The sequence below is a fragment of the Melospiza melodia genome, chromosome 29 (genome assembly GCF_035770615.1).
Source record: "Melospiza melodia melodia isolate bMelMel2 chromosome 29, bMelMel2.pri, whole genome shotgun sequence".
NCBI classification, from domain to species: Eukaryota; Metazoa; Chordata; class Aves; order Passeriformes; family Passerellidae; genus Melospiza; species Melospiza melodia.
In genome coordinates this window covers 7703487-7718273 of record NC_086222.1, presented here as the reverse complement: position 1 = coordinate 7718273, position 14787 = coordinate 7703487, and the positions used below count along the sequence as shown (strand labels likewise).

At 45.2% G+C, this 14787-nt stretch overlaps 1 protein-coding gene across 3 annotated transcripts in view; it reads left to right on the top strand.

The window, feature by feature from the left end:
* Positions 1 to 9569, top strand: part of APLP2 (amyloid beta precursor like protein 2) — a 49073-nt gene extending 39504 nt beyond the window's left edge. For 2 of the 3 annotated variants that reach the window (XM_063178504.1, XM_063178506.1), the window contains 7 exons: positions 1529 to 1628; positions 2164 to 2334; positions 2905 to 2940; positions 5656 to 5738; positions 6577 to 6651; positions 7120 to 7275; positions 8029 to 9569. In XM_063178504.1, coding sequence (XP_063034574.1) covers positions 1529 to 1628; positions 2164 to 2334; positions 2905 to 2940; positions 5656 to 5738; positions 6577 to 6651; positions 7120 to 7275; positions 8029 to 8130 — 723 coding nt within the window. In that variant the 3' untranslated portion in view covers positions 8131 to 9569. The remainder of the gene's footprint in view (positions 1 to 1528; positions 1629 to 2163; positions 2335 to 2904; positions 2941 to 5655; positions 5739 to 6576; positions 6652 to 7119; positions 7276 to 8028) is intronic. The other variant, XM_063178505.1, reaches the window with a different exon arrangement.
* The last annotated feature ends 5218 nt before the right edge of the window (positions 9570 to 14787 follow it).

Sequence of the window (14787 nt, the reverse complement as noted above, 5' to 3'; positions counted from 1 at the left end):
GGAAGGATGTGCCCTTAGGTTGAGAGAGAGCTCACTGTCCTTTTGCAGCTTTAGAAATGTTTTCCTAGTATCAGTTTGTGGCTGGTATGCTGCTTTGGAGTATCTTTGAATTCTGCAGTGCACAAAAGATAAACAAGAAGAATGGAGAGCTGCAGGGGGACAGTGCAGTGGAGCACATTTAGTGCTGCCAAGAGGAAGAAGTAGGCACTGAGGAAAAAATGCATAAAAAACTGTATAACCAGGAGGTGGAAATGTCCTGGGTTAAGGGTAGGAAAAATCTGGAGCCTGTTGCTGTCACTTCTGGTGAGGGGCAGAGTGGTGTCAGAATGATTTTCCAGAAGCAAACCTCACACTGGGAGGTAGCAGATTCCATGGATTCCACCTGTTTTCTGGGTGTTGGCAGTGCACATTCACCTTGTGTCTCCTGGTCTTCCACTGCCTATGGGATTCTTCTTAAGCTGCACATCCAGGAGGAGTGGTGGCAACTGTGGTGGTTATGATGGTGCCTGGCTCTCCTTGTGGAATTCGTGGTCCCATTTTCAGACATGTCAAGCACAGCCTGGCCCAGCGCTTTGTTCTGCTGCTGCCACAGCCCAGGAGAGAGTGTGTGAACTGTGTTCTTAAGCTAAACCCTAAACAGTTCTCAATTCATTCCGAAGGCTGCAGTGTCAACAAATCGACATGCGAGGGATGTGGGTGGTACAGTTCAATTTCCATTCACTTTACTTTTCACATGCACTTTTAAGCTCCTCAGTCCGTTTCTTGGATTGACAAGTTGCCACATGCAAAATTAAATTTTCATCCTTTCCCTTAAAGGTCAGGCACACATCAGACTGTGAAACAGGTCCATCTGACTCTAGCTTTTTGCAATGTTTGGCCATCTATATAAAGGTTTTCCTTGCTCTCCTTGATCCCCGATTATGCAGCACCCTCTTCAGGTCAGGCCTGACCTCACCGCTGGATTTAATGTGCTTGGGAGGAGTGATTTGAGCTTGCCCAGAGCTTGAATGTATTGCTCAAAGGAAGGGAGAATACTGCTGCCAACGAGTGGGTGTAGGACAAATGTAATGCCACAGCTGGTTTGAAGGGCACCTTTGTTCTGAAACCAGAGCTGATAAAATATCCTGTCTGCTCCTTTTGCCTGTATCTTTTCTAGCAGTCAGGAATGATAATCCATTTAATAACGCTGCTACAGGAGATGAATTATGACTGTGTTGGGCATATGAGAAATACCAGCTTCGGTGGCATTTTAGTGTTTGCAGTGGAGAGTTGGTTACAGTGAGAGTCAGCTGAATCCTCTCTTACTCCCAGCATTTGCCAAACTCCTGAGAGCACCGTCTGCAGATGGCCAGTTCCATTGAAGTGTGAGAGCGTTGGTCACAGAATTGGACTGGATGGATATGTGTCCCCTATTGCCTGCCATGGCAGATCCATCATTAATAGATACTTTATTGAGCAAGGAAAGAACTGGTTCTGTGAAGTGGCTGACAGTTTTTGCTTACTCCAACGCATTCTTTTACATCTGCAGGTGATGACGCATCTTCATGTGATTGAGGAACGGATGAATCAAAGCTTGTCTCTGCTCTACAAGGTGCCATATGTGGCTGAAGAAATCCAGGATGAGATTGGTGAGTGTATATGCCAGTCCCTATGCTGCTGTGTTAAGACTCCCAAGTTTTTATATCCAATGAGCTCCCAAAAGATTTTTCCTCCTTTGAGAGAGAAACAACAACAAGCACTTGGGCTCAGGGAAGATACTGTCTGGATGTTACAAAATAGCCAGTCAGAATAGCTTGTTCCAAGAATTTTCACTGTCCCTTTAAGAAAAAGTCAACAATGTTCAGAATAGCAAAGCTGTCTCTCTAAGGGAGATTTAAAAGATCCGTTTAAAAAATGCAAATGCATTCTCCCCTTATGGGTTAGTTAGTCTCATCTTGCCAAATCCTCTTGCCACATCAAACCTCTTGGCCCTTATTTGAATGCATTTCTAACCAACGCCTTTACTGAGAATTCCAGATGAAATGCACAAGATAAAATAACCTGGCAGCCCTGAGAGCAGTGTTTCCCTGCCGTCCTGCCTCAGCCTGCTTCAAACCATCTGCCTCTCTCTTTCACTGCCAGGTTTCATGCAGTCTGTGTAATAATTCCTTTTATTCCTTTCAGATGAGCTGCTTCAGGAGCAGCGTGCAGACATGGATCAGTTCACATCCTCCATTTCTGAGTCCCAGGTGGATGTCAGAGTGAGCTCTGAGGAGAGTGAAGAAATTCCCCTGGATGGCAAACCTTTCCACCCGTTCCAGGTGAAAACCTTCCCAGCCTTGCCTGAAAGTGAAGGTATGTGGATCTGAACACTGGGTTTACTGGTGGTTTTCCTTAGACAGTAGGCTCAGCTGGAACAGAAAAAGCTCCAATCTCTTTGGGTGATGTAGAGTAAAGCAGTCGCCCTGACAGGACCCCTCATTCACTGGAGAAGCAGTGCTGCAAGTAATGTCTGCTGAGCTGTTCTAATGATTTTCTTATTCTTCTCTTTGCAGAATTGTCCTCTCTTTTCATTTTGCAGTGAATGTTAAGTTTTTACAGTGCATCTTGACTCTGGAATTAATTTTCAGTCTTTAACAGAATTCTTGTGTAATGTTAAATCATTGTGCTGTGGCCTGTTGAAGGGCTGAAGGAATTCTCTTTCTTTTTTTAAATATGTATATCTATTTTTTTGTATCATTGGATGTTGACAGCTGGTGTGTGTGCGTGTATTTATTTTAAAAACGCTTGATCAGTCCTGAGCCTAAAGCTGTAGGCTAAAAGCTTTTCCCAGGGTCTGAGTCAGAAATCATGCACAAACCTTTTTTCCTTTCTCTCTTAATCTCCTTTCTCTGCTATTTTTGTTTTTGTTTTCCCTCCTGCTAGATCCTCAGCCGGATTTGTACCATCCAATGAAAAAAGGTTGGTTCTAAGCTGCTCCCTCACAGTGCTTTTGATCACACTCCTACCTCCTCCATGTGTCTGATAGCTTCATTTTAGTTCCATACTCACCTTGATTTTCATTTCCCTCCTTTCACTTAGAGCAGTCATGTTCACTTTTGCTTGTTTAGGCCTAGTGTTAAAGAAGCCAGGTAGTCTGAGCATCCAGCTGTGTGTGTATGTTCCTCCCTGATGGGCTCATAAGGGTCTCAGAGTGTCTGGAGTGGCTCTTAGTCCTTGGAAAGGTGGCCTTAGCCAGTGTCTCAGTGGTGCTTTGCATCTCCGTTTGTGACACTTCTCAGATTAAACCCTGCTGTGCTGGTGGGGAATAGTCCAGAGGCTCTTCTGCCTCCTGTGGAACCTGTCCTTGATGCCCCATGACACCACAAAACACTTCAGGACACAGGCTGTTTCCAATCCAAATGTCCTTGTGGGAGTGCAGCTAGTATTGGACAGATAAATCAGGAGATTCCTCCTCCATGTTTGTGCTTTCCTTGGCATCACCTTCCCACACATAGCATCTCTCCATACTAGCAAACTGTGTGTGGTTTTACATTTCTCCCTTAACTCAGGATTAATTCTACAGTAGCTCAGTGCCTGACTAAAAAGCAGCTTTAAGAGCAGCATAGAAATATTAGCATAAAATAATGTCTCTATTAGTGATATGCAATTAGGGAAGGACCAGTAGAAAAGGGAGGCTCTTGCCGAGTAGTGCTGCATGAGCTGTGTGTGGAGTAAACCCAGTGTTTTAATCTGCCTTTGGTTCCAAATATATTGTGTAGATCTCAAAGGAGAGCAAAAGATTTTGCTAATAACCATTTCATGTGAGCACACGTGGTTTTGTAACTCAGTGAAGACCAAATAGCTTGAAACTCTTCTCATTATTGACCTTTCTCTGCAAATGTAAGTCACCTTCATCCCTGGTGTGGAACAGTGTACAGTGTGCTGACTGCTCTGGCAGGAACTGGAACAGACTTTAGTTAAATATTTTATTTATTAAATTTTTGGACAATTGCTGTGTTGCCTTGAGGATGATAAATTTGTGCTAGTTCTCCCTGTCTGGGTAAATATAAGAGTCTCTGATGACCTGGGGACAGCAATTGTCCTACAGTTGTTCTTCCTCTCCCTTTCCTTTTCATTGAATTGCTCAAGGGCTTTGAGGGAGTATTGAGTTGGTGGAGTGGGGGGGGGATTTTGTGCAGGTGTGTGTTTGTGGATTTTTGTCCCTGTGAGGTATATAATATAAACTGTGCCTTTGAGCTACATAGCACTGGGTCTGTTACTTGGTACTGCACACTGAGACAAATAGCAGAGCTCAGTGAAGCAGCTGAACTCTCAGCCCTGGAGACTGTGCTGGGTTGGCTCCTGAAACTGGAATAAAGCAGCCGTAGGCCAAAACTGATACAGTAGTTCTGTACAAACTATTTGTAGCTGGTTTCTCCTGAAAATCCTAATCATTGATTCCATAATAACATAACCTGCTTTGACAGTTGAGGGAAGTCAGACTGGCAGTCTTGGCCATGTTGGAATCTGATTACTGCCTCTAAAGAAAAACGTGATGCACTAAAACCTGAGATGCTTCATAGTGAAATGTTATTTCTGTGGCATTTCAAGGCAATACAAACTTGTCACTGTAAAAACTTGCCTTGAAGCCAAGTGGCCTGTCCTTGCAGCTCATCAAAGAAAATGTTGCCAATTCCAGCAGCAGTTGACATGTCTTGGGCACCTTGCAAGCTCAGCAATTTGTGCAGAGTTGGGGGTTTGCAGTCACCAGCAAAGCCTGAAGTGCTGTAGTAGAATTTCCCCCATGTCATTGGAAAGATCCACTGCAGGTTTGAGGCTTCAGTGTCCTGCTTTTGCACTAGTGCATCACAGGTCATTGCATTGTCCCCAGCACCAGTGGAACACTGGTGTTCTAACATGCTGTGTTATGTCAGGGCAGTTTGCATCAGACTCTCTTACTGATCTGATCTATTTATAAATGCTTTGGATCAAAACAGTTTATGCAGAGCCTTCTGTTAATTGATATTCTTCTCTTGAGCCAATGCTGGTTCCAGCCTGGAAATGGGGTAGTAGTGTTCTGGTACAAAGGCTGGTGTAGTTCTCTGCTCCTCCCTTGTCCTGGGATTTATTTATTTTGGGCTTCTGCCAGGTATGGGACAAAGGCTCATTACAGAGCCATGCTGGGTGACCTTGGAATTCCAATTCCCATTCCTGAGGCACTTGCTGATGTGCCTGATTGCAGCAGAATGGGCAATGCTGAAAGCATTCCCTGTGTGCTGGCTTTTGGCAGATGGAGGTGTGTCCATTCCTATTCGGGGTCACAGAGGGGTGTTGGTGGCCTGGGGTGACACCAGCAGCCATTACTGCACTTACTGTGTGTTATGTCTTGTCTGGAGCTGTCTAACAGAAGCACTTAACTGTACGGGTTTGTCTGAATTGACACCTCAGCCAGATTTTGGTGATGAGTCTTGTCTGCTCCTCTCATTGCCACCTCATTTCCCCTCATTAACAGCCCTCCTAATCACTTGTCACTGTAGTTTGTGAGCTGCCATCTGACACAGCGGCATGTGGACAGGTTAATACCCAGCAGTCTGTGCAGTTAAACACACGATCCAAAGCAGCTCTACACAGAGTAGGTGACCCTTCCAAAATGTTCCTAAGGGCTGATGGACTCTCCTTGCTCTTTTGGTGCAGGTTCTGGCATGACTGAGCTGGACGGGCTGATTGGTGCTGAAGAAAAAGTGATTAATAGCAAGAACAAGGTGGATGAAAATGTGGTGAGTTCTCCACCTTTATTTTGTGAAGCTAAACCTGCTGTGGACACTAATTAATAGCAGTGGCTTGTTTCAATGTCTTGCTCCAGCTCACAGAATGTCAGTGTGTTCATTATCCATATGGCGGGGGGGAGTCAGTTTGGTGACTGTTGTAGGCTCTTGATACTGATTAGCATCAGAAGTGTGGGAGGGGAAGGGAAGGAGAGAGCTTCAGATCTTTGGCAGTCTGATTATGAGAACGCTCTGATTTAGGAATGCTTTTCCCAAGCATTTTTGATGTCCCTTTATTTTCACTAGGTTCACTGTCTGAACACACTGAATGCTGGTGTGTTCCATCTGTGTCTCCCACTTTTTTTTCATGGCAAGGGAAGCCTCGCCTTCCTCCGAAGTTGAGCAACCCAGCAGAAGTTGTCTCTACAGTGTCAAGAATTCTCTAGGTTCTAGTGACTGCCCTTTGCCTCAGTTCCATGGGTTTAAAAAAACTAAAAAGTCACCTTTTGAATTTTCTTTCAATACTGTTTTAAAGACACAGGTTACATCTTACATAACAGAAATGCTGGGTCCAAAGTTAGCAACTTTTTTTATTGGGTTTTTTTTTTTTCCCTGGGGCTTTAGTTTGAGATAGTGTGGAGGTAACTAGCTGTGATACTATCTCAATACTGTCTCTGGTGGCTGTACAAGAGTTGGAGAACATTCCTTGCTGTTAAGAGCAAAGGGGAGATGGTAAGTGGTCCTGAGCCTTTGCTAGTGTTCATTAAAGGTCTCTTGTTTGTCTTCCTCTTCCTTCTCCTCCTTGTTTTGTGTGGATCCTTCCATAAAACACTTTTGTGGCCGTTTTTAGGTAATTGATGAAACCCTTGATGTGAAGGAGATGATTTTCAACGCAGAGCGTGTCGGAGGGCTGGTGGATGAGCCGGTACGTTTGTGGCTGCTGAATCCAGGGACTGGCAAATTCCTAATGCTGGATTTTGATGACTATTTTTACTGAATTCAGGATTTGGTGCCTGGATGCCTAGGGGCTCATGCAGAGTGAAGTACAGCCCTTCTGTGTAAGGATGTAAACAGTGAACACACATTAGATATTAACTTGACTCCTACTGCAAAAGTGTTTTGTGGGATAGGGAAGTGATGTGGCCAGTGTCTGTCCAGAGCTACTAAGTGGGGAAAGAATTTTGCAGTGGTTATCCTTTTGATGGAATATTTAGAGGTCAAATATGTAGGGGTGGAATATGTAGGGCTGATATATATATACACTGTCTAGTGTATAATCAGTCATATCTCAGTACCACAGATGGTCAAAGACCTTACTAGTGGCCATGGTTAGGTTCAGCAGTGCATCTCCCTTATTGCTCTTCCTCAACCTGCTCTGTTTTCTTCCCTCCAGGATAATGACAACTCCCTCCGTGATGACTTTGGCTTCAGCAGCAGTGCCCTTATTGGGCTGTTGGTGATTGCTGTTGCCATAGCTACTGTTATAGTCATCAGCTTGGTGATGCTGAGGAAGAGGCAGTATGGGACCATCAGCCATGGAATTGTGGAGGTGAGAAACAGCTCCATAACTGAGGATGAAAATAGTCAGTGTTGAATCACATGTGTGTGGGGGTAGAGAATGGCAGGAGCTGCCAAGCCATGGAGAGTTCTGCTTCTGGCTGGGTAGGAATTAACTCTGTCCCTGCTGACACCATCATTGCTTGTTCCTCAGTGTGCAGGTGCCAGTCCCAGGTGTGCTGTGCTGGCACCTGCCACTCCCGAGTTGCATTTGCTTATCACTAGGATTTACTTAGGCTTTCCTGGCTGGCTCAGGGTAGGATTTAGCAGTAAATGAGCTTTTCAGGCAATATCTTTAGCAGGGCAGTCAGTCAATGCACAGCAATTTGTCCTCCTGGCTAATTGACAATTAAGATGTTGTGATTGGCGAAATGCTGAAGAGCAGCTCCTTCTTCCTTGCACATTTCTATGACAACTTAATGGAGCCCAGAGAAAGCTGCTTTTTCCCTTTGCCCCACCCATGCTGGAGATCATAGCAACCTCTTCAATGAGAAAAGTGAGTCCCTGATTTTCAGTGTTGACTGAGCCATGACAGATTTGTGAGAACATCCCCACAGGGGATTGGGTGGGCAGGAGGCATCAGCTCTGGAACAAGCAATTCTATTCAAATTACCTTTTGCAGTTTACGTTTTTTTCCATTTACTGCTCACCATGGTATTCCCTCAGTGTTTGTCTGTTGCCTCTTGTTTTGTGGAATCAATCCTGGAAGTGTCTCCTTGACCAGTATCGTGTGTTTTTTCCAAAGGTTGACCCGATGCTCACCCCTGAGGAGCGGCATCTGAGCAAGATGCAAAACCATGGCTATGAGAATCCCACTTACAAATACCTGGAGCAGATGCAGATATAAAAGAGATGAAGATGGAATAGCCCCGATGGGAAAAGGTGTGGGGTGAAGGGCCAAAGTGGTTCAGTGTTTTGGATCAACTACTGACCAACAGTTGCTTCAAGAGGACTTCATCTTACATTCAGAACTCCTGGATCATTAAGACTATAATTACTACTGTAGAGTTGCAATTTCCATTCTTTAAAATGGGTGAAGAAATGATAATATAACAATATGATATATAAATCTCCTTAAATGGGAAAAATTGATCTATTGCAGATATTTGACTGAGATGTAGTTTTCTTTTTTTTTTAATAATCTGAAAAATACCGGTTCTGTTGTACTGTTGTCTGATACAAGCTCTATATATATAAAAATGGGAAATGTTGATTTTTATTTCTGATAGACCACCTGTATATTGAGGGTCGTTTGTACCAGCCCACCTTCAAAAAAGGAGACAGTTGAGGCTCTTTGGTCATTTTGGCTTTTGTATATAATGCATTATTCTTTTCCTTTTTTTTTTTTTTTTTAAGTGAATTTCACTGGGACTTGCAAAGAGATTAATTTAGGGATAGAAGCTATTACAGCATAAGCAAAGAAGCAGTTGGGAATGGTAACTAGCAAAATTCCCTATAATGAGACAAAAAAAAGAAAAAGAGAAAAAAAAAAGGAAAAAAAACCCATCTTCATATACCAGTGGTGTGCACCCTGCTGCTCAGCAGCTTGGGCTCTAGGAATCAAGACTCCCTGGAGGCAAGGAGTTAAAAGGCTTCTAGCATCTCTGTTTATAGTTATTCTAGTAGAATGTTAGAACATGGTTTGTGCATACTTGGGTCTGCACATTCCTCTTCGAGATTCAGTTCTGCTCTAGAGTTGGAAGTTCTGGTATTGAATTGAAATCTCTGTTCTCAGCCAGTTTCCTTCAGTACTCACCTGGCATTAACAGCCCCCTCTTGCTACTACTTTCTAATTTCCCCAGCTCTCCTGCCTCACCAACATGGTAAGTAGTTAAGAGCCACAGGTTTTTGAGCCTTTGCATCTCCCTGGGTGATGTGGGGCCAGAAATGACAAATCACTGCAATAACTGGGACCTTGGGAGCTGACAAACACAGAGAGGTCTCTTAGCTGGGGATGGAAGACAGTGACATGTTGGGAAAGGGATGCTGCCTACTTTAAGGGAAATAGGGTGCATAGGCCCCAAGAAGAACAAAAGGGGCATTGTTCCATTCACCATCATCATGTCTTTGTAATGCTTGTATAGTTGGTGTTAATGCTCACGGCTTTTTTGAATCTGGGGGTTCTGGTAACCTGTGGTGTATTTTTTCTATTTTTCCTGTGACTTTATTTTTTCTTCCCCTTTCCGTGTTTCTTCCCACTATGCACAGATTTACCTGCAAACTCCTTAGTGTGGTCTGTGGGGAATGTACAAAGTTTAAACACATCAATAAACACTTTAACTTCCAGATTGCTTCTTCTCTTTATTCATGGGCTCACTCTAATTCCCTGTCCTCCCACTCTGTCCTGCCAAACTCACAAAACCTTTCCCTGACAGTGAGAGAGACTGTCAGGGAAAGGTCAGGAAACTGTACAGGTTCTCATGTATAACCATACCTGGAGTCTTTTGAGGTATTTCCAGATCCTGATAACATTTCTGGAGTGGAGGAGGCAGGATGCTAAACAAACAGCTGGATCCTGAGAAGCGTTAAAGCAGCAGCTGGAGTGCACGTTGGGGAGAGCTGGGCTGGGGCTGCCTCTGGCTGCTTTTGAAAGATGCTGTGGATGGTTCTCCCCATTCCCAGGGTGCAGGTGGCTGCTGGCACCCTCTGTGGGAGCAAGCAGAGCCAAGGCTCTCTGCAGTGACAAGGTGTTCTGTCCCTGGCCGTCCACCTGCACTTCCTTGAGAGCCACAGGGACCCTGTGCTAGCTGTGTGCTCAAAGCCTGTGACATCCACAGGCCTCAGGAATGGGACTGGGCAGAAGGGCAGCAGGAAACCTTAGAATTCCTAGATATGAGGGCATGGATAAAGACCTCACAATGACACAGTTTCTGTGGTTGCTTCTGGTGGATGGCCAGATCTGAAATAATTGAAGTCATAGAGCCCAGGGCAAGAATCAGCTAATTAAGGTTAGCGCTCACTGAATTGCTGCTGCTGTTTTATGAGGGGAAATAACTGTTTGGTTTAAGTCTCTCTTCCAGAACACCTAAAACTAACAGCCTGTAAAGCTCAAAGCTATTTCTGGTCCCATGTGTCATTCCTCTCTGTTCTCCTTTGAGGTGTGACCTCAAGCACATATTCCTACTCTCTCATCACAGTGAAATGTTCTAAGAGTCACTGTCACTTGAATGTCATTTTAGAGGTCAATAGACAGAATTAATTTTCCTCCATATTGATCTATGCAGTTGCCAGTAGCTCTGGAGGAAGAGAGGGAGAGGACAAACAAGAAGGTTTAGCAATTTGGAACAGGAAGCACTTGCTTGTCCTGTTTCTCCTTAAACAGGGGCTCCTTGGTTCCACTGAAACCTCCATATTCTGGTTAAATTATTCAGACACTGAGGAAAGAGCAGATGCTGTCCTAGAAAATGCCTTCTGTTGGCTTGTCACAACTACTTGGGAGAGAGTTTTGATTTTAAACTAAATTTAATTTAAATGATGCCAAAGCATATCTGCAGCCCAGTGCCATTCTTGAACTGCACCCTCAGGTAGGGTGACCTGCAAGTGAAACAAATTACAGAGGCTGCAGACTGAGTTCCAGAATTGAATTTGGGTATCAGATTTTTCCTTTGATAAATTCTATTAGTCCTGCAAAATAAATACATCAGGCTGGAATCAAAGTCTGTTAGCTCCATGCTTTGGGACAGACTGCCAAGCATTTGGGATCAATTCTTTAGGATGGATTTTGACCACAGTTTCTGAAAAGTCATGCTGAAACTTAGCTGCTTGAAGATGGATGCTAAGGCATGTCCCAAGAGTTCCTGGTTTTAGCTGTGCAAGCAGAGGGGCTGATCCCAGCAAAGAGGCAATGAGGTAGTTTGGGAAAATATCAGCAGTTTCATGGCAATGAGATGCTTAAAATTAAATTATTCAGAGCACAGTGGAGCAGTTGGCTGGGGGAAGACTTGTAGCATGTGGAGAGCTGCATTTAAATAGAAACACTGATTTTAAAGAAAAAGTGCTTCAAGAGGAAGCACTTTTTTTCCTCACTCTCTGGTGAGGAAACAGGATGTTTGAGAAGGGTCTTTGGGAATGCTGAGCAGAGGAAGTGCTGGGTCAGTTTGTCTCCTTTCTCCTGAAGCTGTTTGTAGCATTCCTGCAAGGGCAGAGTGATGAACGTCGGTGCATCAGGACTGTGATGTGCACAGGAACAAGTGGATGGAACGTGGGTGGATTGATTTTACCAGCCTTACTTGTCTCTGATGTGCAGAGCAACACTTGTGTGAAGTGTGGTTTTGATCATTCAGCCCTGGCCCACAGAAGAGATTAAAAGGTGCCCACAATGAGCTCAAGCAGGTGGTGATGCAGTGCCTGGAGCCTTTCTTTCCCTGTTGCCCCATCAAAAGGTGATATTCATCTGATGCAGCACATAAACCCTCCTAATCCTTTGACCTGGGGTGTTTCAGGTAGATGTTGGAGAGCTGCAAGTCTCAAGGTGAGGTGTCCTTTTGGTCCAGACTGAGTGGTGCTTAAAGTTGGTGCCACCACACAGGAATTTGGGTGATCTCCAGAGCAGGTGCAACTCAGTCAGTGGCATCAGTGGCTTTGTTGTGGTGAAAAAGGCTGCCAGATAAGCATAGCAAGGGGCAACAGTGATGAGCCAGAAAAAGACAGTTTTTGTAGGACATAGTAGAGTAAGGTAGGGAAAGCAAGAGTGAGTGAGCTGCTCCTGCTTTCAGGTCTCAGTGGGACCACATGCAGATCACCTGGCTGTGATCCTTAGCAGCACTGTGGGATGGAAGTCTCGGGGAACTGGAAAGCAGCAGGCTCAAAAGCTGTTTCTCCAGTGCAGAAGTCAGAGCATTCTTAACCTTCTGGGTGCCTCTCCATAAATTCAGTTTGATCTCAGCAGGCACTGGTAGCTTTGCTGCAGAGGCAGGGAGAAGATTCTGCTGAGCACAGCACCTGATAGAGGTGAGGGTTTAATTCATGTACATGTGGTTCCACGTGTAGCGAGAAGCGAGTGGGTTAAACACGGGAGCATTTTGCTGTGTTTACCAGTGACCTGTGTGGAGGCTGTGCTTTGTCGCAGGAGCACTTAACCCCTGGACTGGAGGCTTTCTGTGTGTGCTGCCAGGATGAGTTTATAAAAAGATTTATTTCCAGCAGCACTGGGTTCCTGAGAGCAATTTGAGAACAAGTTGTGGGCTGAACAAGCTGGTTGTTAATTACCATCAGTCTCTGGATGGCATCAGGGAGGTTCAGAGTCTGAACAGACTCTGGTGCTTGGAGTGTGGGGCTGAAGGTGGTGGGAGGGACTGGGCCTGAGGGAAGTGGTCCCATCTCCCCAAAACCTTGCCATGATATGTGTCAGTGGGAGGAGGTAAAGACCCTTAAGGGGATGAGGTGATGGGGCAGAGTCTGTGGAACTTAATACCTGAATTGCTGTGTCTGCTGTGAAACAGCTTGGGGATATCCCAGTTTTCTGAATGCTCCCTCATTCTCTCCTGTATAAGCTTCATGGAGCTCTGGGTCCCACAGCCTGGCTGTGCTGTGGGAAGGTAGGAGCCTTAGCCAAAGTTCTGTTTCCATACCTTAGATTTCCCCATCTAAGCCCTGAACGTGAGAGCAGAAAGAGCAAGGGGAGTCAGTTTACCTGCGAATGATCCTCCCGACATCCTCAACATCCTTGCAGTCTCCACAGCAACATCTGTCCTCTGGACCTGGGCTGGAGGCCACTCTGGAGGCAGGAACTTCTCAGGAGTGTCTCCCCTGTTCCATGGGAGAGCAGGGATCTCCTTCCTCCTCCTCACCTGCTCCCTGGGAACATTCCCTGGCAGGGAGAACATCAGTTCTCTCCTCTGTGTCCCTGCCTGCACACCAGGCGCTTTTCTCTGCCTGACTGTGCAGCAGGAAGTGAACTCCCTGAGAATGTGTTCACTCTTGGCTTTGAACTTTCTGCTCATCCCATGTGTGTGTGGCTGTGAAGAATCTCTCCCTGTAAAACATATTGCTCTGATGTTGAAGAGGCTGAGGGTGCTTCTGTTCTGGTGCTCTAGAAAGCGTCAGTGAGGGGTCAGGGAGATGCAGATGGTTGATTGGGATTTAATATCCCTTCTGGATGCCATCATAGCAGCTGTTTGGTGTATCCTCCTGCAAGGTCTCTGAGAGGAAGGGCTCTGTCTATGGCAAGCTCAAGAAAGAGGGAAACTGGTCTCTTGGATGGTGCCAGGGTGGATTTATTTTTTTAGCTGAAAGCACAGGCACTTCAGAGAAAACACCTGTAGGGAGAAAGTGGTGTAAAGGCTTTCTGAGCAGAGGGACTGGCTGCCTCAGCTGCTCCCTGGGTGGCTGCTAGAATGGGGACTGGGCACAGGGCTGCCATCCTGGAGCTGGGCTTGGTGCTCCCAGGGTGTGTTTGCAAACATCTGGCAGAGGACCTGTTCTTAGAGCAACCTTATAGAGGTCCTACAGATTGGGCTTTTGGTGCTGCTGCCTGGGTTTGCAGGGTGTGTGTGTGAAAGGGAGGGGATGGGCCGTTCTCCTGTGGGCTGACCAGGGCCTCTGCTTCCTGCAGTGGAGAACAGAGTGGGGCTGGTTCTGCACTGCCTCACCAAATGCAGAGTGAGCAATAATTGTTTTCTCAGTGTGGTGCTCCAGCAGGGAATAATCCTGCAGCTGGAGCAGGCTCATGCAGAAGTGAAGGCTGGAAGGAACTTCTGGAGGGTATCTCACTGAATTCCCAGCTTGGGTCAGAGCAGGTCTCTGGGTGGTCAACTATAACACTGCCTTTTTCAGCAGCAGTTCTCCTGCCTGTATCCATGGGTTTTGGGGCAGGAAAAACTGTGATTATCTGAGGCCAGGGAAGTCTAAAGGGGGATCTTTACATTGAGAGCAAGTCACAGGGAAATGCCATCCTTTATTCCTACTCTAGGCAAACTTATTTGTGTGCAGCCCTTTATCTGGGGCTTAGCCCTTGCTGTGCACATTTTGGTATCACTTTTTTGGATGCAACAGGATCATCTGTTTTAGATTTTGTGTTATCCTGTGAAGATGCAATTATGGATATGTGTTTTCAGCAGGCATGAGGAAGGAAACATTCCTTATGGCCACGTGAGTATTTGGATACTGGAAAATAAATAAACTGCAGGTAAAGTAATGATCCAGCCATTCTCTACTGGGATGAATTCCTGTTGCAGACATCTTTTTGTGAAAATCTTTTCTTTAGGATTTTTCCTGCTGAAGCTGAGTTTCAGCAACAAATGTAAACAATTATTATCTGCCGCTGTGGAATGCAACAGGTCCACCTGTGATTGGCCCCTCTTGGATGTTTACAATTAATGGCCAATCAAGTTGGAGCTATCTCAGAGTCCGAGAGAGCTGCCTTTTGTTATCATTCTTTTCTATTCTTAGCTTAGCCTTCTGAGGAACCTTTTGCTTTCTATTTCTTTTTAGTATAGTTATAATGTAATATATATATATATATCATAAAATAAGAAATCAAGCCTTCTGATCATGGAGTCAACAT